This window comes from Dendrobates tinctorius, unplaced genomic scaffold (genome assembly GCF_039654945.1).
Source record: "Dendrobates tinctorius isolate UK_male_01 unplaced genomic scaffold, ASM3965494v1 ptg000043l, whole genome shotgun sequence".
Taxonomy (NCBI): domain Eukaryota; kingdom Metazoa; phylum Chordata; class Amphibia; order Anura; family Dendrobatidae; genus Dendrobates; species Dendrobates tinctorius.
Window position 1 is genome coordinate 27,249,225 of NW_027361711.1, and position 26,711 is coordinate 27,275,935.

General features: G+C 45.9%; 1 protein-coding gene across 1 annotated transcript; it reads right to left on the reverse strand.

The window, feature by feature from the left end:
* Positions 1-204: 204 nt before the first annotated feature.
* DRD1 (dopamine receptor D1) lies at positions 205-2,089 on the reverse strand. The gene has a single exon (XM_073575296.1). The coding sequence runs from the start codon at positions 2,038-2,040 to the stop codon at positions 685-687; it is 1,356 nt and encodes a 451-aa protein (XP_073431397.1). The 5' UTR covers positions 2,041-2,089; the 3' UTR covers positions 205-684.
* Between the last annotated feature and the right edge of the window lie 24,622 nt (positions 2,090-26,711).

The following is a 26,711-nucleotide window of genomic DNA, read 5'->3' on the forward strand; positions in this document are numbered from 1 at the left end:
CGCGTGCCGAGATCTCAATTTGCGCATGCGCCGCCTCTGGTGGCCATTTTCACGGAGGCCACAGCATAGAAGCAATGGAAGTGCGCGGACTCCGGGCTTTCACAAAATGTCACTGTAGCCCCCCGCACCACCGAGCACCGCCGCATCAGGATGGGAGTGAGATCATCGCCCTGCAGCGTCAGACCACAGGAAGAATTGCCCGGCTCCTGCTGCCACCTCGCTATTTGTAAGTATGGTATATTCCAACTATAAGACACACCCCTGTTTCCCCAAAAAATTTTTGGGAAAAAAGTGCGTCTTATAGTTCGAAAAAAACGGTATCTGCTGAATTTGTTATTTTTTGTATTTTACACAGCTAAGGGCCCACTTTCTTGAAAGTGGACAACCTATTTAATATCTGTCAGTGAAGGATGTTGCTCTAGTTTAAATTCTGTGCAACAAAAACACATTCTCATAATACAGTATACACTGTATGCACCATCTAAAATAATTACTAATGGCCTCATATTTATAAGCTTGTTTCCCTGTGAACATCACAAAAATAAACACGTATACAAAATACATTGGAATGCATTTTTAGAAATCGATTTGATCAGTCAAATGGTCTGTCTAACAAGGATCTGTATTGTATCATCTAGATGTCTCCATTAATAGTTTAATGGGTATGTCCACCAAGGCTGTTTTTCAGGTTTTGGGTTGCCCATTTTGAGTGATAGGATTTATCTTTTCAAGTGAGACCTCTGCATCATAGTCCAAGATCCCAGAGAATGCAGGAGACATTTTGTCTAAACTCTTAGATAAGCCACTTTCTTCTTCATTTTTCAGACCCTCCTCCTCAGGACAAATAATAGCATGTGGAATTAGGTAAACTAAGTTACACTCATTTGGAATTGAACCTTTGGGCTCTTGCTGACATGAATAGACAACTGCCCCGTTATTGTTTATGCTAACTGTCTCAATAGCATTGTTGGACGTAGGACAAAGTTTGTAGCAGCCTAATAATGTTGAGAAAGCCTTGCGGAAATCAGCATTGAAAGCATAGATTATGGGATTTAGGGAAGAATTTGCCCAACCAAACCACACAAAAATGTCAAATGTGGTTGAGCTGATGCAGAATGGCTCTGCTCCACCTGTGGCTACACTTGGATCACAAAATGGGACCATACAGTTCAATATGAAAAAGGGCAACCAGCAACATACAAAAACTCCCATAATCACTGACAATGTCTTCAAGACTTTTGTTTCTCTTTTAAATGAAGTCTTTAAAGAACTTTCCGGCTGTTGGCAATCAATGCTACTTCCATTCCCTGTGCTACTTTGACAATTCTTGGCATGTACTGCTGCTCTTTCGAGAGCTGAGATGCGTCGAATTTGCTTTGCAGCTATCCTGTATATCCGGGTGTAGGTTACAATCATAATGGCCACTGGTATATAGAAGCTAATGAGTGATGAAGAAATTGCATACGTCCTATTTAGACTGGAGTCACAGTTATCCATTGTGCTGCCTTGGATGGTAATATTTAAGTCGAAAAAGCTGGTAGTCTTTGCTTTATGCCAGTTTAGCTGCACAGGAATGAAAGATATCAGAACTGATAAGGTCCATGCAACACTTATCATTATGAAGGCTACTTTTTGGGTCATTTTCCTCTCATATCTAAATGGGCTGGAGATCGCCCAGTATCTGTCAACACTGATGACACAAAGGTTTAAGATAGATGCAGTTGAGCACATTATATCAAAGGCAACCCATATATTACAGAATGACCCAAATGGCCAAAAGCCGGCAATCTCTGCAACAGCTTTCCAAGGCATCACCAACATTGCAACCAGAAGGTCAGACACAGCTAGGGAAATCACAAAAAAGTTTGTCACTTTGGAGCGAAGGTGTCGAAACCTGATGACAGCTGCGCAGACCAAGGTATTTCCCAAAAGAGTTGAAAGTATTAGAACTGAGAGCAGACAGCCCATTAGGATGCGAAAAGAAGAATCTTTTTCTGCAAACAACATTTCTCCATCCATGCTGGTGATATTTATAGTCATATTGCCTTGTAAAATAAAATCATCTCAGAAGTCAGTTATTGCTAGCAAATATGGCCCGGTAAGTCCCCATGTTGCCTGAAGGCTTGCTTTTCCCAAAACATCTTAAAAATGGTTATACACACGTCGGCTCCATTGAACATCATCGTTGAGTTAATGCCTGCAACAAGAAAGGCAATTCACTAACATTCTTTATTATTATCGACATATGCAACCTCCAAAGCTCTTCTTACGGTAGTCGGAAATAAGCTATTGATCCAGTGGAGTCATCACTGTAACTGGCCTTCGCTTCGGACTGCGTTTTTTCTTTTCTGTTTTATGCCTCGACTTAATCTTTATGTTTCGCATTCAAAGGACATCTCAGTATGTAGATCAGTGCAACAATGGTCCGTTCGTCCAGATTGTTGTTTTCCGCGTTACCGTAATTCAGTTTACCAAAAGTTCTTTTCATCGAGCTGTTGAAAGAAAAAAAAAAAAATTTGTATTATGTTCGGAAAGTAATGTTGCATATAAAAGTCCTTCCTACACTGTTCTAAAGCTCTTTTTTTTCTATCCTTGCAAAACTGTTAAGTGCTGTAATGTAGCTTTTAGAGTCATTAAGACAACGTGACAAGGAATGTTATTTCAGTACTCACGTCTTGGGCTGGATTTGAAAATGCATGAACACAGCAATGAAACGACTCCGGAAGAAAAAAAGAACAAAAAATTTTCTTATGCTTTAAGTGTTACTTTTGATTGTTATGTGGCATTTCTATCCTCTCATTCCATGAAATCCTAGCCTTCCTTTTCTTGCATTATTTTGAATTCATATTCTAATATTAGATTGTTATGCATGCTGATGTACTATTTTACTGTAAAGAAGTATTCCAGAAGGATAAAAAGTGCCATCAATTAACGATCGTTGCTTTTCCGACCTCTGAGACACTTTTCAGAATTAGGCCTCCTATGTAAAAACATTGTTCATCAGTGTTTTGGATCCGATATTAATAATTTTTTGGACCATGTGTCAGTTTTTACCATAAGTATTTTTAGTGATTTTTTTACTGTTGAAAAAAACTGCAAAGATTCTCCTATCCATATGGCCACATTCATATGTTCCACTATTTTCGATGAGTATTTGCAAAGCAAAACCAGGAGTGAGTGATAAATCCAGAAGAGGTGACGTGTTTCTATTATACTTTTCCTCTGACTTTTCCAGTTCTGGTTTTGGCTTACAAATACTGATGTAAAATACTGAACAAACACTGAATGTGTGAACGTGGCCTTACAATGTTAATCAAGGACAGCACACAAATTGTACAATGATGCTATGCGTGTGCTTTCTGGGATTTTCAAGGATCCATGTCTCTGATCAAAAATGGACACAATGCAGTCCAGACCCCTTGTTCCAAAAAATAAACACAGGCAAGTGAACAGCCCCATAGACCATAATGGGCATGTGCTCTATCCGTGAACAATACAGAGAGAACTTGTTCAGAAAAAAGGTGTATGACAGCACTCCAGTTGGTAGATAAATAAAATATTTATTCCATCTAAAAAATAGCAACATTTTGACTCTAAATGAGTCTTTCTCAAGGAAAGAAGTAAATAATTTGTTTATCTACCAACTGGAGTGCTGCCATACACCCTTATCTGTGCATGAGTTTGCAGCTTATGGGTCTACGCCTGACATTGCATGCGCTCACCATTCTGGATTGTGGACTGGGTTGGCTACTGTCGCTTGGACGGGAATGTGCAGTGTTGGTTTTTTGTTCTTCATTCATGGAGAGAACTTGTATGTGACTCACGAATGTCTGAATGCCTTAAAGTGCCATGCTGTGGCCTTTTTGCTGCATGGCCTTCACTACTGCACTTCAGGCCACAGGGCAGGAAACTTAAGGGGGTTTTACACATAGCGATATCGCTAGCAATATCGCTAAAACGTCACTGATTTTGTGACGCAGCAGCGATATCGCTATGAGTGATACTTACCTCCGACCGGCTCCCCTGCTGTCTGTCGCTGATCGCACGAGATCGGGCGGCTTCATTTCTCGTCGTCAGCTTCCTGCTGGGCTTCCTGCTGTGTGAGATGAGCGACGCTGGACGCGGGCGGGAGGACGTCTGGATCACTGTGTGTGAAAGGTAAGTATCGTCCGCTGTGTCGCTGCTCATCGCTGTGAGATCTTCCTGTGTGGAAGCTCACTAGCGATCATTTAGCGATGCACCAGCGATCCTGACCGGGTCGGATCGCTGGTCGGATCGCTGGGGCATCGCTAAATGTAAAAGAGCCTTAAAGCCAGACTCATTCACCAAAATGGAGTCACACTGCACATTGTGGTCGTAACTGTCCCTGTGCAGAGAATAAGTGTAAGGCTGGGGTCACACTTGCGAGTGCAATGTGAGAAACATGAACGAGTCTCTCGCATCAATACCCGGCACTGCCGCCGGCACTCGGGACCGGAGCGTTCAGTTGCATAGAAATACATGCAGCCGCATACTCCAGTCCCGAGTGCCGGTGGCATTGCCGGGTATTGATGCGAGAGACTCACGCGAGTTTCTCGCATTGCACTCGCGAGTGTGACCTCGGTCTAACTCTGTGTGCCCACAATGAGATTTTGGTGAGTGTTTGAGGCTCAGTATTTTCACTGCGACCTAAAGTTATTTTACTGTCTTACAGCTCCACCAAAGTGGATGGGAATTATAGAAATCTCACGCCCCCCATGCTTTAATTTTACTCAGAAAAACTGACTTGTGGTCCATGTTTTAAATCTCCAACATGTCAATTCCTCTTAAGGGTACGCTGAGCTTTATGTCCAGATTTTTCCCATAGACTTGCATTAGATGAGGAAAATTTGCAGATAAATAAACAGAAACATGCGTTTTTAGTGAGTTTCCACAACAACAAAAAAAAATTAGAAATGCATGTAGTCTGCACATGACTGTATCAATAAAATTTTGTCAAAGCTAAGCACCAGGAAGTATCAAAAAGAAAGTAGATTTATTTAAAGTATGGCATGCCAAAGAGAGACAAAAAAACACAATAAAAACCCATGTAAAAAACAACACTCAAAAATGCAATGAAAAAAAAGCAAATAACCTAATTTACTTAATAGGTGCAGAAATGGCACAGAAATTCTGCAACATCAAAAATTCACCAAAAGCTCATTGCGGGAACATAGCCTAGAGGGGATGCAAGGCGAGGGGTCTTTGTTCTCAAAATCAGTGGGTGTTTCAGATGTCTGACCCTCAGCAACAAATTAGTAACAATGTTTAACTTTAAGGAACTTAAGAAGAGATACAAGCTAAAAAGTTTCATTCAATAACGATATTAGAAAATCATGTTTTTCTTTGACATTCATTAATATATATCAGTGTACAAAATCTACAACTGCCAGGATGGCAATTTCACAATAAATAAAAGTTGACACATATATCTGGTAAACATTCAACATGAAATATCTAAACTAAGGGCGATTTCACACACAACATTATTTGCAAATTTTTTTGCGCCTTTTTTAACCCCTTCATGTTTGTTACCATTTTACTTTATTTTTTCCTTCCCTTTTTCCAAGATACATGACCTCCTTATTGTCATGATCCATTTTTGGATTTGTAAGAGTCAGTGATAAGCGGTCATAGAGGAGCGCTTAGGAAGCAACCCAGGGGCAGACAAAAATGTCAGGTCTCCACCGCAGCGCCAGCCGAAAACCTCCAATGGAGGATAGGAGCAATGAGAAAATGGAAACGGTCTTAGGAGCGCAGGAAAGAGACTCAGACAAGAGATGGGGTTAAACCACAATGCGTTTCGACGGAGAAGACGGATTCTCCGTCGAAACGCGTTGTGGTTTAACCCCATCTGTTGTGAGTTCATTTTCCCCTCCGTCACTGAGGCCTGGTGAACTCCCTATTCTAGTGAAGGAAGGTAGTGAGCCTGATTATCAGGCACCTGGGACTAATGAAGACGATTGGCTGAGTGGAGTCACTGACTGGATTTAAGGCAGCCTACGCCCTTTCTGCCCTGCGGGTGATTTCTCTGTGGACTCTTGGACACCAGTCTGATTCCTGCTCTCCTAAAGCTAAGTTTTCTGTTTTGCCTTTTTGCATTTAAGATTTGTTTTAGTTTTTCTTGCTTTTTGGATTCTGCCACTCTCTGCTGGAGTGTGCAGTGTTCCGTTAGCTCTGTTTTCTGAAAGTACCTGAGTGCTGATTTAGTTTTTGAAGCTTAGTTGCTTCAGGGCCATTTTTATATCAGCTTGTTTGCTTTTGTCTCTGATAGGGTTTTGGCAGATTGCAGACAGCAGCCTTCCTATCCGTTCCTATCTAGGTAGTTTTTGGGCCCCGTCTTTGCTCAGCCTGTCTTTCTGTCTGTGTAAGTGTTTTCATCTTGCTTCACTGTCATTATATGTGGGGGGCTGCCTATTGCTTTGGGGTCTGCTCTGGGGCAGTTAGATTTCCCCTTTCCTTCTTTAGGCCTATGTATCTCTCCGGCTGTGATCGAGGGGTCTAGGTCATCGTAGGAACCCCCCACGGCTACTGCTAGTTGTGTTGATAGGTTCAGGGGTCTGCAATCCGATAGTTGCCAACTTCTCTGGTTTTCTGGACTTAGCTAGCATTTCTGTTTTTGCCTCCTACGGTGACTCAATCATAACAGAATCACCCGCCCAACCGCAGATCCTGGGGTACTCAATAGCAGGAAAGAAATTGTGTTTAAAAAAAAAAAGGTGTTTGTATATTCTTTCCTCTATATCTCTGAGGCCGTAGGGAGAATTTTTTTTTTTCTCTCAATGGAGATAAAGCAAGTATCTGATCGTGTGGAGCAGCTCGCTGCTGAAGTGCGAGGAATTTCCGCCTATCTTGCTCGTTCACATGCTGTTGAACCAAAGATCCCCACACCTGATGTATTTTTTGGGGATCGATCTAAATTTTTGAGTTTCAAAAATAATTGTAAATTATTTTTTGCTTTGAAGCCTAACTCGTCAGGGAGCCCCGCGCAGCAGGTTAAAATTGTCATCTCTTTGCTGCGCGGCGATCCCCAGGATTGGGCGTTTTCTTTGAAACCAGATGACCCTATTCTGACTAATGTGTACGCATTTTTTCAAGCCTTGGGGTTGCTGTACGACGAACCTAATGCTATTGATCAGGCTGAAAAGACCCTGTTAGCATTGAACCAGGGTCGAGAATCTGCAGAGTTGTACTGTCAAAAGTTCCGAAAGTGGGCGGTCCTTACTACCTGGAATGATAGTGCCTTGGCTGCTCTCTTTCGGAAGGGTTTGTCAGAAGCCGTAAAAGATACTATGGTGGGATTTCCTGTTCCCTCTGGTCTGGACGATTCTATGTCTTTAGCCATTCAGGTTGATCGGCGCTTACGTGAACGCAGGATTACACGAGAGGTGTTGCCACCGGTTGAACAGACGTCTGAACCTATGCAAAGTAATAGAGTTTTGTCTAAGGCGCAACGTCAGGAATTCAGAAGGCGCAATAAGCTGTGTTTTTTCTGTGGAGATGCCTCACATATTATTTCTGTTTGTCCTAAACGTGAGAAATGCTTTGCATACACGTTTTCTGTTGGTGGGGTTCAGCCTAAGTTTCTTTTGGCTATTACTCTGATCTGTTTCCTGTCCACATTTTCCGCCAAGGCTTTTGTGGATTCGGGAGCAGCGCTAAACCTAATGGACTTGGATTTTGCTAAACGTTGTGGATTTCCGTTGACACCTCTGCAGGCGCCTATCCCTTTGAGGGGGATTGATGCTACCCCTCTGGCTAAAAATAAACCTCAGTTTTGGACCCAGTTGGTCATGCGGGTCGCCCCAGACCATCAAGAAAATTGCAGATTTTTGGTGTTGCATGGTCTGCATGATGCCATTGTTCTGGGGTTTCCCTGGTTGCAGATTCATAATCCAGTTTTGGATTGGAAGTCTGTGTCTGTGGTGAGTTGGGGTTGCCGGTGTACCTTTAGTGAGGCTCCGGTTTTTTCCACCTCTCCTCAGTCGCATGAGGTTCCTGACTATTTGGCGGACTTCTATGATGTATTTAGTGAGAATGAGTCTGCATCCTTGCCTCCTCATAGGAGTTATGACTGTGCAATTGAACTAAGCCCGGGGTGTAAATTTCCTAAGGGTCGGCTCTTCAATTTATCTGTACCCGAGCACGAGGCTATGCGGTCCTATATTAAGGAGGCGTTGGAGAAGGGTCATATTAGACCATCCTCTTCACCCTTTGGTGCCGGGTTTTTTTTTGTAGCCAAGAAGGATGGTTCTTTAAGGCCTTGTATTGATTATCGTGCTCTCAATAAAATTACTATTAAATATCAGTATCCGTTACCCCTGATTTCGGATCTATTCTCTAGAGTCAGAGGTGCTTGCTGGTTTACCAAGCTTGACCTCAGGGGGGCGTATAATCTTATCCGCATTAAGCAGGGGGATGAATGGAAGACGGCGTTTAATACTCCGGAGGGACATTTTGAGTACCTGGTGATGCCTTTTGGGCTCACTAATGCCCCTTCTGTCTTCCAGTGCTTCATGAACGATATTTTCCGAGACTTTGTCGATAAATTTTTGATTATCTATCTGGACGATATTTTGATCTTCTCCAAGGATTGGGATGCTCATGTGGAACATATTCGGACTGTGTTCCGGATCTTGAGAGAGAATTCTCTGTATGTCAAAGGATCAAAATGCCTTTTTGGAGTACAGAAGATTTCTTTTTTGGGATTTATTTTGTCTCCGTCAACTATTGAAATGGACCCGGCCAAGGTACAGGCCATTTATGATTGGGTTCAGCCCACTTCTTTGAAGGCCCTCCAGAAGTTTTTGGGTTTTGCTAATTTTTATCGGAAATTTATAGCAAAATTTTCTAGTATTGCCAAACCATTGACTGACCTGACCAGGAAGGGTGCGGATGTGTTGAATTGGTCTCCGGAGGCGGTTGCTTCCTTTTAGGAGCTGAAGCGTAGATTTACCTCCGCCCCGGTTCTGCGGCAACCTGATGTCTCACTCCCGTTTCAGGTAGAGGTGGATGCTTCTGAGATTGGTGCAGGAGCAGTGTTGTCCCAAAAGGATCCGGTAACATCTAAAATGAATCCCTGTGCTTTCTTTTCCCGAAAGTTCTCTTCATCTGAACGTAACTATGATGTGGGGAATCGGGAACTGTTGGCCATGAAATGGGCATTTGAGGAGTGGAGACATTGGTTGGAGGGAGCCAAACATCAAGTGGTGGTCCTCACTGACCACAAAAATTTGATTTACCTACAGTCGGCTAAACGCTTGAACCCTAGACAGGCTAGGTGGGCCTTGTTTTTTACACGTTTTGATTTTGTGGTCTCTTTCCTTCCTGGAACTAAGAATGTCAAGGCAGAAGCCATCTCTAGGAGTTTCTTTGCTGATTCTCCTGTGGTGACCAAGCCTGCTACCATCTTAGGCGAAGGGGTAGTTCTTTCTGCCATCTCGCCCGATTTGAGACTTGCTCTGCAAGAGTTCCAGGAGGACAAACCTGAGCGTTGCCCCAGTGGAAAGTTGTATGTTCCTGACCAGTGGAAGAAGAGAGTGATGTCTGAAGTTCATTGCTCTGCATTGGCTGGTCATCCGGGTATTTTTGGTACTAGAGATCTGGTGAGTCGCTCTTTTTGGTGGCCCACCTTGTCTCATGATGTCAGGAATTTTGTGCAGTCCTGTGGGACTTGCTCCCAGTCTAAATCTTGTTCTCGCTCTAGTGGGTTGTTGATGCCTTTGCCGGTCCCCAGGAGGCCATGGACCCATATTTCAATGGATTTCATCTCTGATATGTCGGTCTCTCAAAGAATGACTGTTATTTGGGTGATTTGTGATAGGTTCTCTAAGATGGTTCATCTTGTACCACTCCCTAAGTTGCCATCTTCCTCTGAGTTGGTGCCCCTGTTTTTGCAACAGGTGGTTCGCTTGCACGGGATTCCTGAGAACATTGTATCTGACAGAGGAGTTCAATTTGTGTCTAAATTTTGAGGACGTTCTGTTCCAAATTGGGAATTCAGTTGTCCTTCTCCTCTGCTTTTCACCCTCAGACCAATGGGCAGACAGAGAGAACAAACCAGACCTTGGAGTCTTATTTGAGATGTTTTATTTCCGCTGATCAGGATGATTGGGTTTCATTTTTGCCCTTGGCCGAATTTGCTTTAAATAATAGAGCTAGTTCTGCCATTTTGATGTCACCTTTTTTTGTAACTTTGGGTTTCATCCTTGATTTTCTTCAGGGCAGGTGGAGCCCTCTGCCTGCCCAGGTGTTGACACTGTGGTGGAGAGAATGCACCAGATCTGGGACCAAGTGGTGGATAAGTTATCTCTCTCCCAGGAAAAGGCCCAGCGGTTTTCCAATCGACATAGGACCATTGGTCCCCAGTTTAAGATTGGTGATATGGTGTGGTTATCATCAAAAAATATTGCTATGAAGGTGGCTTCTCCTAAGTTTAAGCCTAGATTTATTGGACCTTACAAGATTTTGGAGATTATTAATCCGGTCTCTTTTCGTTTGGCTCTTCCTGTCACATTTAAGATCCATAATGTGTTCCATAAGTCCTTGTTGAAGAGGTTTGTTGAGCCAGTTGTGCCTGAGGTGGCACCTCCGGACCCTGTATTGGTTGAAGGTAACTTGGAGTATGAGGTAGAGAAGATTCTGGATTCCCGTCTGGCTAGACGGAGACTCCAGTATTTGGTTAAGTGGAGGGGTTATGGTCAGGAGGATAATTCCTGGGTCTCTGCCTCTGACATTCATGCCAAAAGATTGGTGCGTGCCTTTCATCGGGCTCACCCTGATCGCCCTGGTAGCGTTGTTGAGGGTTCGGTGACCCCTCCTCAAGGGGGGGGTACTGTTGTGAGTTCATTCTCCCCTCCGTCACTGAGGCCTGGTGAACTCCCTATTCTAGTGAAGGAAGGTAGTGAGCCTGATTATCAGGCACCTGGGACTAATGAAGACGATTGGCTGAGTGGAGTCACTGACTGGATTTAAGGCAGCCTACGCCCTTTCTGCCCTGCGGGTGATTTCTCTGTGGACTCTTGGACACCAGTCTGATTCCTGCTCACCTAAAGCTAAGTTTTCTGTTTTGCCTTTTTGCATTTAAGATTTGTTTTTGTTTTTCTTGCTTTTTGGATTCTGCCACTCTCTGCTGGAGTGTGCAGTGTTCCGTTAGCTCTGTTTTCTGAAAGTACCTGAGTGCTGATTTAGTTTTTGAAGCTTAGTTGCTTCAGGGCCATTTTTATATCAGCTTGTTTGCTTTTGTCTCTGATAGGGTTTTGGCAGATTGCAGACAGCAGCCTTCCTATCCGTTCCTATCTAGGTAGTTTTTGGGCCCCGTCTTTGCTCAGCCTGTCTTTCTGTCTGTGTAAGTGTTTTCATCTTGCTTCACCGTCATTATTTGTGGGGGGCTGCCTATTGCTTTGGGGTCTGCTCTGGGGCAGTTAGATTTCCCCTTTCCTTCTTTAGGCCTATGTATCTCTCCGGCTGTGATCGAGGGGTCTAGGTCATCGTAGGAACCCCCCACGGCTACTGCTAGTTGTGTTGATAGGTTCAGGGGTCTGCAATCTGATAGTTGCCAACTTCTCTGTTTTTCTGGACTTAGCTAGCATTTCTGTTTTTGCCTCCTACTGTGACTCAATCGTAACACCCATCTCTTGTCTGAGTCTCTTTCCTGCGCTCCTAAGACCATTTCCATTTTCTCATTTTTGGATCTGTGGCAGATTCAAACTTTTTTTTTTCTTTAGACCATCGGGGGTTCATGTCAGTCCCCCCCCCCCGCTGGCCTGCTGGTGTAATTGCATTTCTGCTGGGTTAGCTGATGCGTGGTCACCACTCCCACCATCCTTAAAAGGTCACCTGATGTAACAGCTGACTGTTGGTTATACAGGTCCTTTAGGAGACCAACCGAGGTGGAGACAAGAGCTTTCTCGTGCAGTGGTGCTTCAGCTGAATGCTGTGATCTGGTGCCTTACTCAGCTGTACGGTGCATTGCAGCAGAGAAAGCTAAGTGTTGCATTTTTGTTATCCTGTTCCTTTTGCTGTCTGTCTTACCTTACCTTGTCTTGTCTTAGTTAAGCAATGTTCTCACTTGCCAATTCCCTACTTAGGGATAGGAGCAGGGCAAGTGTGGGTTCAGGTATCCTGGTGAAAAAACCCATATAGGGATGAGAGTGAGATCAGGGCAAATCCTTATGTGAGTGCAGGATGTGTCCATTGCCCCATTCTCTAGCCACAGGGCCCACCGTTGTTATTGTGTTCCCTGGTGTTTCCTGGTGTGTTTGTTGCTCTGACATTTGGTGACCGACCAATCGTTGGGTCGTGTCACGCTAGGACAGTCACTTCGTGACACTTATTTTTCCATCAATATGAGGGGTATTTTTCAGGGACAAATTATAGTTTTAAATGACACCATGAATTTTAACAACTAATGTACTGGAAAGCAGGAAAACAAAATCCAAGTTAGTGAAATTGTGAAAAAACTGCAAGACCTTCCATTGTTTTTCAAGTTTGTTCTCTAGGTCAGTAAAATTATGGCATGCCAAGCTTGTACAGTTTTTCTTTATATTTTAGTGGCGCAAAAAACCTCATAAATCTGTAAAAAAAAATAAATTGTAATGCCATTATCTGAGATCTGCATTTTCTGAGACCCCCATTGATGGAGCTGTGTGAGGGCTTGTCCTTTAGCATGCCAAACTGACATTTTTGGGGGAACTGGATGTTTGAAAAATGCAAAAAGGTATGTACTGTAAAAATGGAAAAAGGGGCTGAGTTAAACTTTTACATTTTTTCATTTTTCTAAAACGTCATTTTTTAATTTTTAGAGCCCCTAGGGGACTTAAATGTTGTGAATTCCCTGGCTCAGACTTCTGAGCCGAAGCTCCCCCTGCGCCCTCCGGTGGTTACTGGAGGTAGTGGAGCTGGCCAAATTGACAGAGATTTGTCACCTGATGATGATGATGACGATTGGAGATCAGGGTATACGGATTGGAGTATTTAAGTCTGCAGACTTCCTGCAATCCCTGCTGGTGATTGCTTTCCTGTGCCTTCAGAGGTCTGATGTCTCCTGCCCTGTTCCTGTATTGTTCATATAAGTGATTCATTTGCTAATCCTTTGCATCTGATCTGGTTTTGTCTATCTCTGCTTGTTGTGCGGGTTCAGCGTGCTCCTGCTGGGGGCTGTGCTGGACCACCGCTCCATATGTTACTGCTTGTGTCAGTTTGTTCAGTCCCCTGTTATATTGGTCTCTTCTAGTTTGCTTCCAGTTAATACTGGAGTGCTGATATAGTGGGGGCGAAGTCGTGTGACTTCAGTATTTTTGTGTACATCAGATGTGTTGGATTTTTCAGGCTTTTTGCATGATTGCAGACAGTGTGTTTTCTTTCCTATCCTGTCTAGTCAGTTTGGGCTCCATCACTTGCTCAGTCTATTTTTCTGCCTGCGTTTGTGTTTCATCTTGTCTCACCGACAGTATATGCTTGGGGGCTGTGATGAACAAAGCAGGATTTAGGGCTCCAGTGTTGAATAGCAAGGCCTTTTAGTATGATAATGAGATAAGGCCCAAAACAGAACTTCAAAGCTTGAATAGGAGCCATGTCAGCATGGGGCAGGGAGGCACCTGGGGGCTTCAATTAGAATATACCTGTCAGCTAGACACAGAAATACACATCCATTGTCTCTCCCAGCCGCCCCGACTCCATCCTAGGATCATGGATAGTGAGCACATCTTTCGAGTTATGGACTTATGGAAAATATCCAAGTGACTCTGAGGAAATCGCGCATCTGGCAGTGCGACTCCTGAGGTGGTGAGGGTTCTGGGACCTGAGATACATAGATTGGCCCTCCACAGCGACCCAATGGGGCCATGTTTGCTCTCCACACGACAGGCAAAACAAACCGCATTCACTTGTACCTCTCATGTCCTGATCCGATCATGCTGTTGAAAGTTACCCCCTTTCTTAGATATTGGGAATGAGTTCTGCAGGGAGCTAAAGGGTGGAGATCATTAGCCCACCCTCTGACACAGGGGGAGGAACCTAGCGTGCTTAACTAGCACCACATGGCAGAGAGTCTGACACACTCACACAGGAACCAGACGATGATGATCTAAGAAGGAACTGGGGACAGATCTGCCAAGGGGAGCAGCGCCCGCCCTTGGGGGTCTGTCTGGCAACTAAGATTCTTGTACCTATGGACTGCAGAGCTCCCGGCACCCTCATGCAACCGACAATCAGGTAAATTGACCTCCAGCTTAATATCTCTAATTCTTGTACCCTTATTGTTATATTTTACTCTGACTGCAAATCCACTGTAATTCCATTGTACAGCTTACTGTATATTTCTGTAATTATCTAGTGCACCCTTAAGGCAATTAAACCATAAAATTAATCTTGGGCTGATGCTTTTACTCTGATTACGAATCTTAGAATACCCAGCGGGTAACAGGACATCCTCCCCGGTGACCATTTGGTCTAGGCGCAGTTCCCTTACTGACCTGAGACACAAAGGGGGCGCCGGAGAGCTGTGCCTGTGTAGTTATGTCACATTGGTGACATGGGAGGAACGGGTCCTGTTTCCTCCACAGGGGCTATCTATTCCTTTGGGGTCTGCTCCAGGACAGTTTAGATTTCACCTTTCTTACTTTAGGCTTAGTTATCTCTCTGGCTGTGCTAAGGCATCTAGGGCATCGTAGGTACGGTCCATGGCTACTGCTAGTTGTGTAGATAGGATCAGGGGACTGCAATCCGCTTAGTTACCAACCTCTCTAGTTTTCTGGTGGCTTAGCCTGTTCCTGCCATCCTCCTTGGTGACCCATTCATAACACTTAAACCTGCGATAGTTTGATAGCTTACACTATAATACAACAGCATTGGAGTGTATACTGTAAATTGCATTCTCCTTTGAAAATAAGCCAAAGGAGTACAAAGCTGTTGACTGCAGGGACCCTCAGCAGGCTCCCGGCTGTCACTGCATTCCATTGTTACAGTGATCACATCATGTTAGGCCTACAGTAGCCACGCACACAGTGACTGTGCTCAGGGGTGTAATGATCTCGGCAGTAGAGGGTGCGATCAGGCCTGTGCGGGAGAAAGGCATGCCAATGTCAGCACCTATTTTGGCTAGATGTGCATTCAGCTGAAATGTATTGCAGTGCAGAGACCCACCCACTCCCTGCACTGCAATACACAATGCAGGCCAATCAAAAGCTGGTAGCTTGGGGGTCTGTCCGGCAACTAAGATTCTTGTACCTGTGGACTGCAGAGCTCCCGGCACCCACATGCAACCTACAATCTGGTAAATTGACCTCCAGCTTAATATCTCTAATTCTTGTACCCTTATTGCTATATTATACTCTGACTGCAAATCCGCTGTAATTCCATTGTATAGCTTACTGTATATATCTGTAATTATCTAGTGTGCCCTTAAGGCAATTAAACCATAAAATTAATCTTGGGCTGATGCTTTTACTCTGATTACGAATCTTAGAGGACATCCTCCCCGGCGGCCATTTGCTCTAGGTGCAGTTCCATTACTGACCAGAGACACAAAGGGGGCACCGGAGAGCTGTGTCTGTGTAGTTACGTCACATTGGTGACGTGGGAGGAACGGGTCCTGTTTCCTCCACATTGGTGGCAGCGGTGGGATCAGAGTAATAGTGTGCGTGGGACCCCTACTCCCAGACACTAGAGACTACCAGCGGTGACTTTCACTGCTGGGCTCTTAAGGTCAGCCCAGCACTAGATGGTCAGAGTGCAAATATAATAAGTTGTGTGCGAGGTCAGGGTTGCAGCTGTGTCAGTAACCAGAGGTTCCCAAGATGGCGGAAGGCACCAGGAGTAAGGCAAAGGGAGAGGCCAATGCTATGGTCTATGAGGAGGTGGGGGAGGACAATACCAATGAAGGCGAGGGGGAGCTCAGCCAGTGCTCCCCAAGGAGCCAGACCCCTGTGTTTTGTCCCGCAGTGGACTGTCCACCACCTGCCCGCCCCAGCCTGTCCAGATCGGAGGCCCTTTTCCAAGCGGCTATGGTACAGCTCAAAGCTGGTAATGATGCCACCCATGACAGACTCCTGGTGGCGGCAGAGAAAGCAGCAGAGTGTGAGCATGCCGAACATGTGCTGCAGGCTCCAGAACGCCATGAAGCTGCGGAGCACCGGCACCGACTGGAGATGGCTCAGCACGGGCTCCTGCTGGAAGCTCCAGCCCCACCGGGGACCAAGGCTTCCAAGGTCCGGGTGGAAGACTTTCCCCTGCTTGAAAATGATGGAGACCTGGATTCCTTTCTGCTGGCCTTTGAGAGAACCTACCTCCAACACCGTCTGGCCCTGGATCAGTGGGCAAGGTACCTGACCCCCCGTTTGAGGGGTAAGTCCCTCGTAGTTTTGGGGGACTTACCTGCCGGGGAGGAGCAGGACTACAACAGCATCAAGCGGGCCCTGATCCAGCACTACAACCTCACCCCGGAGTCATACCGCAGGAAGTTCCGGAGCCTGCAGCGGGGCTCAAAGGACACCTGGACCGACCACATGCGGGCACTGCTGAGAGTTGTGGAGCACTGGACCTCGGGTCTAGAGCTCACCACCCGCCAAGAGGTCCAGGAACTGTTCGTCAAGGAGCAGTTCTTGTGGAACTGCCCAGAGGACCTCCAGCAGTTCCTCCGTGACCGGAAACCAAAGGGGGCTTCTGCTACAGCCGCCCTGGCAGACGAGTATGCCAACAACAGGGCGTCCGAGCCAAAGAAGCCTGCCAGCAGCACCTGGAGAGGGGGTAAGCCCAATCCTGCCCCTGTCCCCCCAGCCCCCAGAGTGCAAGGGGTGTACCCCCCTGCTGCCCTCTCCAGGCCAGGAGCAGAACCCAGATGTTGTCATCATTGCAACCAGCCGGGACACTTTAAGGCTGCGTGTCCCCAGCGCCAGAAGGCCCCATCCCTGTCCCAGAAACCGTCCACTGTTTTGTGTGTGGGAGGGGGTGGTGGGAGGTCCCTGGACAATTACCAACCCATCACCATCGGCCGCTCAGCGGTCATGGGACTGCGGGACACAGGCGCTGAATGAACCCTGGTACGTCCTGAGGTGGTGTCCCCTCAAGATTTGATGCCTGGGAAAACCCTTTCCATCTCCGGAATTGGAGGTGGTGAGCCAGCGCTGCCCGTCGCCAAGGTGTTTTTGGACTGGGGCGCCGGGAGGGGAATGCGGGAGGTGGGAGTAACGCCAAATATTCCTGCCAATGTGTTGCTTGGGACCGATTTGGGGCAGCTAGTGTCTCAGTATGTGGCCACTGAACCCCCAAGTCCGGCTCCCCAAGAATGTCATGACTCTACTGTGACTGCTAATGTTAATGTGTTTAATGTGCCTCCAACAGTGCAGGTGGGAGTAATGCCTAATATTCCTGCCAATGTGTTGCTTGTGACCGATTTGGGGCGGCTAGTGTCTCAGTATGTGGCCACTGAACCCCCAAGTCCGGCTCCCCAAGAATGTCATGACTCTACTGTGAATGCTAATGTTAATGCGTTGAATGTGCCTCCAACAGTGGAGGAGGGAGTGAAACCTGATGGTAAGCCATGCACTGACACTACACACACAGGGCTCACAGTGAGGACAGGTGAGAAGACTGCAGGGGAGAGCTCAGAGGTGGAGGAAGGGGCTGCTATGGGCAGTGTAGGGCCCCTAAGTGAATCCAGCCTGCTGAGTCTAGGGCCTCTGCAGAAAGAGGAACAGGCCGTGGGGAGAGGGGGCGTCCCGGGAGAGGAGCCACCAGGTAAGACCTCAGGGCAGGAGTTCCCCGCATCCGGGATGTCAGGAGGCCAGGGAAGTCTGCCTGACTCGGCGACTTGGTTGGAGGCCGAGGGGAAGCAGGTGCTACCTGTGGTCTCAGTGGTCGTGTCCGCTGTTACCAGGAGTAGGGGCGCTGGAGCCCAAGGAGCCTCGCGGAGGTCCGACGGTTTCCCCCTCTTCGACCAAGTGGCTGCCGAGTCAGACAGCGGCCAGAAGACAGATCCCGGCGAGCTGACAGAGGATGTGGCAGTTTCGTCAATTCTTGCCACATCGAGTCAAGGATTTCAGGCAGCGTTGGAAGCTGACGCTAACCTGAAAGCTCTCAAGGAGCAGTCCACGGTGATGCCATTCGGCATGAAGAATGCCGTTGCCACTTTTCAGAGGATGGTCAACACGCTGCTCGAGGGACTGGAAGGGTATGCGACCATGTACCTAGATGACATCGCCATCTTCAGTCCCACCTGGGAGGATCACCTAGAGCACCTGGCGCAGGTACTCGGGCGGATCCAGCTAGCAGGCTTGACCATTAAGCCGGAAAAATACCAGCTGGGTATGAGTGAGGTCCACTACCTGGGACACCGGGTAGGTGGGGGAGCTCTGAAGCCAGAGCCCGGGAAGGTGGATGCCATCGCTTTCTGGCCCACCCCCAGGAGCAAGAAGCAGGTGATGTCCTTCTTGGGGACTGCCGGGTACTATAGGAGGTTTGTTCAACACTATAGTGCCCTGGCCAAGCCCCTGATGGACCTCACCAAGAAGAGGCTGCCCGTCGCAGTCGACTGGACAGTCGCTTGCGAGACAGCTTTCCAGGCGCTCAAGATCGCCCTTTCTAGCTCTCCTGTACTACAGGCAGCCGACTTCACGCGGCCGTTCGTAGTGCAGACCGACGCCAGCGACTTCGGCCTCGGTGCTGTGCTCAGCCAGGTCGACACTATGGGCCATGAACACCCCGTTCTGTACCTGAGCCGGAAGCTCCTGCCAAGGGAAGTGGCCTATTCCACGATGGAGAAGGAATGTCTGGCAATTGTGTGGGCCCTGCAGCGTCTGCAGCCATACTTGTTGTGAGTTCATTCTCTGGTTCACCAGTTGTGAGTTCCCGTTCTGAACTCCCTCTGGTGATGACGGGAGGTGGTGCGACTGGTTTGATTGGTGGAGATCTGCCACCTGAGAATGAGGAGGACGATTGGATCTCAGGATTCTCAGATTGGATTTAAGACAGACGACGCCCTATTCAGTTGCTGGTGATTCCTTCTGGCTTGTCAGCTCCTGGTTTTCAGCTCTGTTCCAGTCATCTAAAGCTAAGTTTTTCTGCTAATGTTCACACTTGATCTTGTTGGTCTATTCAGTATTTTTGCGTGGTCTGCCAGCCCCGGCTGGGGGCTGTGCTGAATTTCCACTCTTATTTATCAGTATTTTGCCAATTGGCTTTTTGTCCCTTACTAGTTCGGTCTCTTTTTGCTCTGTCTCAGAATATTCCAGAGTGCTGATATAGTTGGAGAAGTCTAGTTACTTCAGGGTTAATTTTGCTATCAGAAGTGTTGGACATTATTTTTGCAGGGTTTTTTGCAGGTTGCAGACAGTGACTTGCCTTTCCTTTCCTGTCTAGTTAGTTTGGGTCCCATCATTTGCTCAGCCTATTTTCCTGCCTGTGTTTGTGCCTTCATCTTGTTTCACCGTCAATACATGTGTGGGGGCTATCTATTCCTTTGGGGTCTGCTCTGGGGCAGTTTTCCCTTTTCTTGCTCTAGGCTTATGTAGTCCTCCAGCCATGACGAGGCGTCTAGGAACATCGTAGGCAAGCTCCACGGCTACAGCTAGTTGTGTGGCAAGATCAGGGATCTGCAATCTGCATAGTTACCAACTTCTCTGGTTTTCTGTGGCTTAACTTGTTTTGTTTTTTTTCTCCTCGGTGCCCCATTCATAACACATACTTGTGCGGATGCCAATTCACCGTGGAAACAGACCTCAACCCCCTCAGCTGGTTACACATGGTCTCTGGGACGAATGGGAGGTTGGTACGCTGGAGCCTCGCTCTCCAGCAGTATTACTTCACCATTCGCCACAAAAGAGGCAGGGACCATGGTAACGCTGATGGGTTGTCCCGGCAAGGAGAGGGTGCGGAAGGGCACATGGGGGAACACAGGAATGTGATACCCCCTAGCGCCCTCTAAAGCAGGGAGGTGTGATGAACAAAGCAGGATTTATGGCTCCAGTGTTGAATAGCAAGGCCTTTTAGTATGATAATGAGATAAGGCCCCAAACAGAACTTCAAAGCTTGAAAAGGAGCCACTTCAGCATGGGGCATGGAGTCACCTGGGGGCTTCAATTAGAATATACCTGTCAGCTAGACACAGAAATACACATCCATTGTCTCTCCCAGCCGCCCCGACTCCATCCTAGGATCATGAATTATGAGCACATCTTTCGAGTTATGGACTTATGGAAAATATCCGAGTGACTCTGAGGAAATCGCGCATCTGGCAGTGCGACTCCTGAGGTGGTGAGGGTTCTGGGACCTGAGATACATAGATTGGCCCTCCACAGCGACCCAATGGGGCCATGTTTGCTCTCCACACGACAGGCAAAACAAACCGCATTCACTGGTATCTCTCATGTCCTGATCCGATCATGCTGTTGAAAGTTACCCCCTTTCTTAGATATTGGGAATAAGTTCTGCAGGGAGCTAAAGGGTGGAGATTATTAGCCCACCCTCTGACACAGGGGGAGGAACCTAGCGTGCTTAATTAGCAGCACATGGCAGAGAGTCTGACACACTCACAGAGGATACAGACGATGATGATCTAAGAAGGAACTGGGGACAGATCTGCCAAGGGGAGCAGCGCCCGCGCTTGGGGGTCTGTCCGGCAACTAAGATTCTTGTGCCTGTGGACTGCAGAGCTCCCGGCACCCACATGCAACCGACAATCTGGTAAATTGACCTCCAGCTTAATATCTCTAATTCTTGTACCCTTATTGCTATATTTTACTCTGACTGCAAATCCACTGTAATTCCATTGTATAGCTTACTGTATATTTCTGTAATTTTCTAGTGCGCCCTTAAGGCAATTAAACCATAAAAGTAATCTTGGGCTGATGCTTTTACTCTGATTACGAATCTTAGAATACCCAGCGGGTAACAGGACATCCTCCCCGGCGACCAATTGCTCTAGGTGCAGTTCCCTTACTGACCTGAGACACAAAGGGGGCGCCGGAGAGCTGTGCCTGTGTAGTTATGTCACATTGGTGACGTGGGAGGAATGGGTCCTGTTTCCTCCACAGGGGCTATCTATTCCTTTGGGGTCTGCTCCAGGGCAGTTTAGATTTCACCTTTCTTACTTTAGGCTTAGTTAGCTCTCCGGCTGTGCCGAGTCGTCTGGGGCATCGTAGGTACTGTCCACGGCTACTGCTAGTTGTGTAGATAGGATCAGGGGACTGCAATCCGCTTAGTTACCAACCTCTCTAGTTTTCTGGTGGCTTAGCCTGTTCCTGCCATCCTCCTCGGTGACCCATTCATAACACTTAAACCTGCGATAGTTTGCAGGCCAATCAAAGGCTGGCAGCTAATGTCGGTGTGTCCATCACTTGGCAGTGATGTCACGGTGGCTCAGTGGTTAGAACTGTTGCTTTGCAGCCCTGGGATCCCTGGTTCAAATTTTACCAAAGGCACATCTGCAAGGAGTTTGTGTAGGTTTCCTCTAGGCACTCCTGTTCCCACCCAAATTCCAAAGGCATACTGATAGGGAGTTTATATTGTGAATTCCATTTTGTACAGTGATTATAATATCCGTAAAGTGCTATGGAATATAATAGCTCTATAAAAAGTTAATAATAGCTGCTGGCTTCTATTCCTACTATAGATGAGGATGCCATACATCATGGGAGCTGAGGAAGGTAACAGGAACTTTTTTTTAAATGTACTGGAGAAGAACAGCAGAAAGGGGAAAACTGTAACAGGATGGGGGACATTATTACAGAAAGGGGCCAATGATGGGGGTCATTATTTTTTTAGGCTGCCCAGGATGGGGAAAAATATACCGGTAATGGGCCCAGAATGGGGAATATTATACCAGGAAAGGGCCCAGGATGGGGGATATTATTATTGGTAGTGACCCAGGATGGAGAAAATTATACTAGGAAGGGGCCCTGGATAGTGAACATTATACCAGGAAGAAGTACAGGATGGTTAAGACTATATGAGGAAGGGGTCCAGGATAATAATAATAATAATCTTTATTTTTATATAGCACTAACAGTACTATGTCTTTGGAATGTGGGAGGAAACCTGAGTACCTGGAGGAAACCCACACAAATACGGGGAGAATATACAAACTCCTTGCAGATGTTGTCCTTGGTGGCTAACCACTGAGCCACCGTGCTGCCCCTAATTGGGAACATTATGCCAGAAAGGGCCCGGGAAGGGGGACATAATTACTGGAAGGGGCCCAGGATAATGTTACTGGAAGGTGCCCAGGATTGGGAGCATTATATCACGTAGAGGCCCAGGATGGAGGATTTTATATCAGATTGAGGCCAAAATTGGGAACAGTGTACCAGGAAGAGGTCAGAATGGGGGACAATACCAGGGAGAGAAGAGGCCCAGGATATAGGACATTATTACTGGAAGGGACCCAGAGTGGGGGAAATTATTAGAGGTAGGAGCCAAGATGTTGGACATTATTACAGGAAGGCACCAGCATGGGAACATTATCATAGGAAGACTCCAGGATGTGGAACATTATACCTGGTAGGGGTCAAGATGGGGAACATTATTACTGGAAGGGGCTCAAAATGGAAGACATTATAATTGGAAGGGCACCAGGATAGGGGACATTACAACTGATGGTCCCAGGATGAGGGACATTATTACTGGAAGAGGCTCAGGATTGGGAACATTATAGCACGTAGAGGCCCAGGATGGAATATTTTATATCAGGAAGGGTCCAGAATGGGGAACATTTTACTAGGAAGAGGTCAAGATGGGGGGCAATACCAGGAAGAGAAGAGACCCAGGATGAATGACATTACTGGAAGAGGCCCAGAGTGGGGGACATTATTAGAGATAGAGGCCAGGATGGGGGGCATTATAACAGGAAGGCGCCAGGATGGGGAACATCATCTCCGGAAGACTCCAAGATGAGGAACATTATATGTGGTGGGAGTCAGGATGGGGGACAATATCAGGAAGAGGCAAAGGATGGAGGCTATTGTTACTGGAAGAGGCCTAGGATGGTGGCATTAATATAGGAAGGGGTTCAGAATAGGGGACATTAATACAGGAAAGGGCTTAGTATGGGGAACATTAAGACAGGAAGTTCCAGGATGTAGTACAATATACCAGGAATGGGGCCATGATTGTGGAAATTATACCAGGAAGGGGCTAAGATGGGGAACAAGGGGCATTACAGAGAGGGGACATTATTACAGTATGGGACCAGGAAGAGGGACATTATTACATGGAGGTGAACACATATGTCTTTATAGAATTTAGAATGCTACAAGGGCCAATGCATCTGACTAAATTGCAGGTGAGGGCCCAGGTCCAAATTTTGCACCCAGGACCATCTCACTGTAGTTACACAACTTACTGTGATGTACAATACAGTTATTGTCAAGGTGTACAAAAAAGTTTAGCCCAAAATAGAAATGGATTTAAAAGGAATAGAAATTTGAATTAAGGATTTATATTTCTGTTTTGGCTCTTGTGTACATTTCTAGTGTGTGAACCTCTCTGCCTAAATATACCGCAATGCATGCTTTATAAGTTTCATGAAGATATTTTGCTGTCACTAAATGAAACTAAATATGAAAATACAATGCAAAATGAAAATATATGCAAAAAAGCAGAAAGTCACAGAATACAAACAAGAATGTTCCATTTGTTAGAAATAGTGAGATATTGAAACACAAAAACTGCATAACTTTTCATGACACAATGATCAAGTTCTATATCATAAAAAATCAGAAAGATCTCTTTAATGCTGCTAAGCAAATACTCTGTCAAAGAAATTAAATTAGTAACAACATAACTGCATTCCAGTGTGAGTCCTTTCAAATAATCTCAAATCTCAGTTCCTCTTGTCTGTTTTAATGAAACAGAAAGCAATAATATTTACATGTTCAGGATTAAAAATTATCTTCAGCAAAAAAAACCAAAAAACCTTCAAACAGATTTTTCAGGCTCATGCGCACTCATGAGTAGAGGTGAATAAATTTGAATTTGCCAAATTTTCCCCAAAAACAGTACAAATTTCAATACTGCAAAGTATGTAGTTGCTTGGAAAATACGAGTGTGGAAGAGGAAGGAAAGAAAAAGAGAGAGAACCCTATTTCTGTCCAGCTGCTTCACCGATGCCTCCATCTTGTGCCAGTCATTACACTGGCTACCTATTCGCTACAGGGCCCAGTATAAACTAATCTCTCTCACCCACAAAGCTCTCCACAGTTATGCACCGCCTTATATCTCCTCTCTCATCTCTGTCTATCGCCCTACACGTGCCCTCCATTCTACAAATATAGCATATGAACTTGGCACACACAAGTGAATTCCAATGCAAAAGTATTTAATAAGGTACAGTACATACATTAGACGTTTCGGTCAATGTGACCTTCATCAATGTACTGTAAAAATAAATGAAATTACATGATAAGTATACAACAGAAGTATTTACAAAATATGTATTATCTGGAGATACGAATACAGTATTTATAATACCAGGAGACATGATTAACATTATAAGCACAGTGCATCTTTTCAGAATCGAGAGTCACAACAGTGAAGATCAGGATATATAAAGAAGGAGGCACATACCCATATGTTGTACTGTGAGCTAGTGGAGAGTTGAAAGTAAATAGGACCTAAATGTCTAATGTATGTACTGTACCTTATTAAATACTTTTGCGTCGGAATTCACTTGTGTGTGCCAAGTTCATATGCTATATATTCACGGAGTGGGATCCTACTTGTGCACCACTATTCTGGGTTGTGCCAATGGTTTTGTCTGTCTCGTTCTACAAATGACCTAAGACTAACATCCCCCGTAATCCAAACCTTGCACCTCCATCTCCAAGACTTCTCTCGTGCTGCGCCAGCATTCTGGAATGCACTTCCCCAGACGATCAGACTGATACCTAGCCCCGACCTATTCAAGCGCGCTTTGAAAACCAATCTCTTCAAACAAGCCTACTACATCAACTACTCAGTAAACTAACTTTGTCCTGTTCCCTCCATCCAAATATTATTCTGAATCTGCACCCTACTATTCATCTGTCTCCACACCCTCCATGCACACGATAACTGCACTTGATACTTGACTATTGCACTTAAACACACGGGCTGATGACCGGATCATGCAGTTTTATATGAAAATCCCTATTTATTATAATTGCCAGACCTGAAATAACAAGCACTTTTCACCTACTGTGTCCCCCCTTATTTCCTTGCAGATTGTAAGCTTGTGAGCAGGGACCTCACTCCTACATTGGGTGCAGAATTATTAGGCAAATGAGTATTTTGATCACATCATCCCTACTCCAAGCTGTATAGGCTTGAAAGCCAACTGCCAATTATGTAAATCAGGTGATTTGCATCTCTGTAATGAGGAGGGGTGTGGTCTAATGACATCAACACCCTATATAAGGTGTGCTTAATTATTAGGCAACTTCCTTTCCTTTGGCAAAATGGGTCCAAAGAAAGATTTGACGGACTCTGAAAGTCAAAAATTGTGAGATGTCTTGCAGAGGGATGCAGCAGTCTTGAAATTGCCAAACTTTTGAAGCGTGATCACTGAACAATCAAGCGTTTCATGGTAAATATCCAACAGGGTCGCAAGAAGCGTGTTGATAAAAAAGGCGCAAAATAACTGCCCATGAATTGAGGAATATCAAGAGTGAAGCTGCCAAGATGCCATTTGCCACCAGTTTTGCCATATTTCAAAGCTGCAACGTTACTGGAGGATCAAAAAGCTCAAGGTGTGCCATACTCAGGGACATGGCCAAGCTAAGGAATGCTGAAAAATGACCGCCTTTCAACAAGAAACGTAAGATAAAACGTCAAGACTGGGCCAAGAAATATCTTAAGACTGATTTTTCTAAGGTTTTATGGACTGATGAAATGAGAGTGATTCTTGATTGGCCAGATGGATGGGTCCAAGGCTGGATCAGTAAAGGGCAGAGAGTTCCACTCCGACAAAGACGCTAGCAAGGTGGAGATGGGATACTGGTATGGGCTGGTATCATCAAAGATGAACTTGTGGGACCTTTTCGGGTTGAGGATGGAGTGAAGCTCAACTCTCAGACCTACTGGCAGTTTCTGGAAGACACCTTCTTCAAGCAGTGGTACAGGAAGAAGTCGGTATCGTTCAAGAAAAACATGATTTTCATGCAGGACAATGCTCCATCACATGCAACCAAATACTCCACAGCATGGCTGGCCAGTAAAGGTCTAAAAGAAGAAAAAATAATGACATGGCCCCCTTGTTCACCTCATCTGAACCCCATAGAGAACCTGTGGTCCCTCATAAAATGTGAGATCTACAGGAAGTGAAAACATTAGACCTCTCCGAACAGAGTCTGGGAGGCTGTGGCGTCTGCAGCACGCAATGTTGATCGTAAACAGATCAAACAACTGCCAGAATCTATGGATGGAAGGCTTTTGAGTGTCATCATAAAGAAAGGTGGCTATTAGAGTTGAGCGAAACGGGTCGAAAAAATTCAAAAGTCGCCGACTTTTTGCAAAGTCGGGTTTCATGAAACGAAACCCGACCCTAGGATGAGGTCGGCCACGAGGTCGGCGACTTACGCGCCAAAGTCGCGTTTCAAAAGTTTGTTTTGCGCTTATTTTCAGCCAATCAGGATCCACGGACACTGTGGGCAACGTGATGACATAGGCACGGGTCACCACCATCTTTCAGAAGGGCATGCAAGTGATTGGCTTGCTTTGATGGG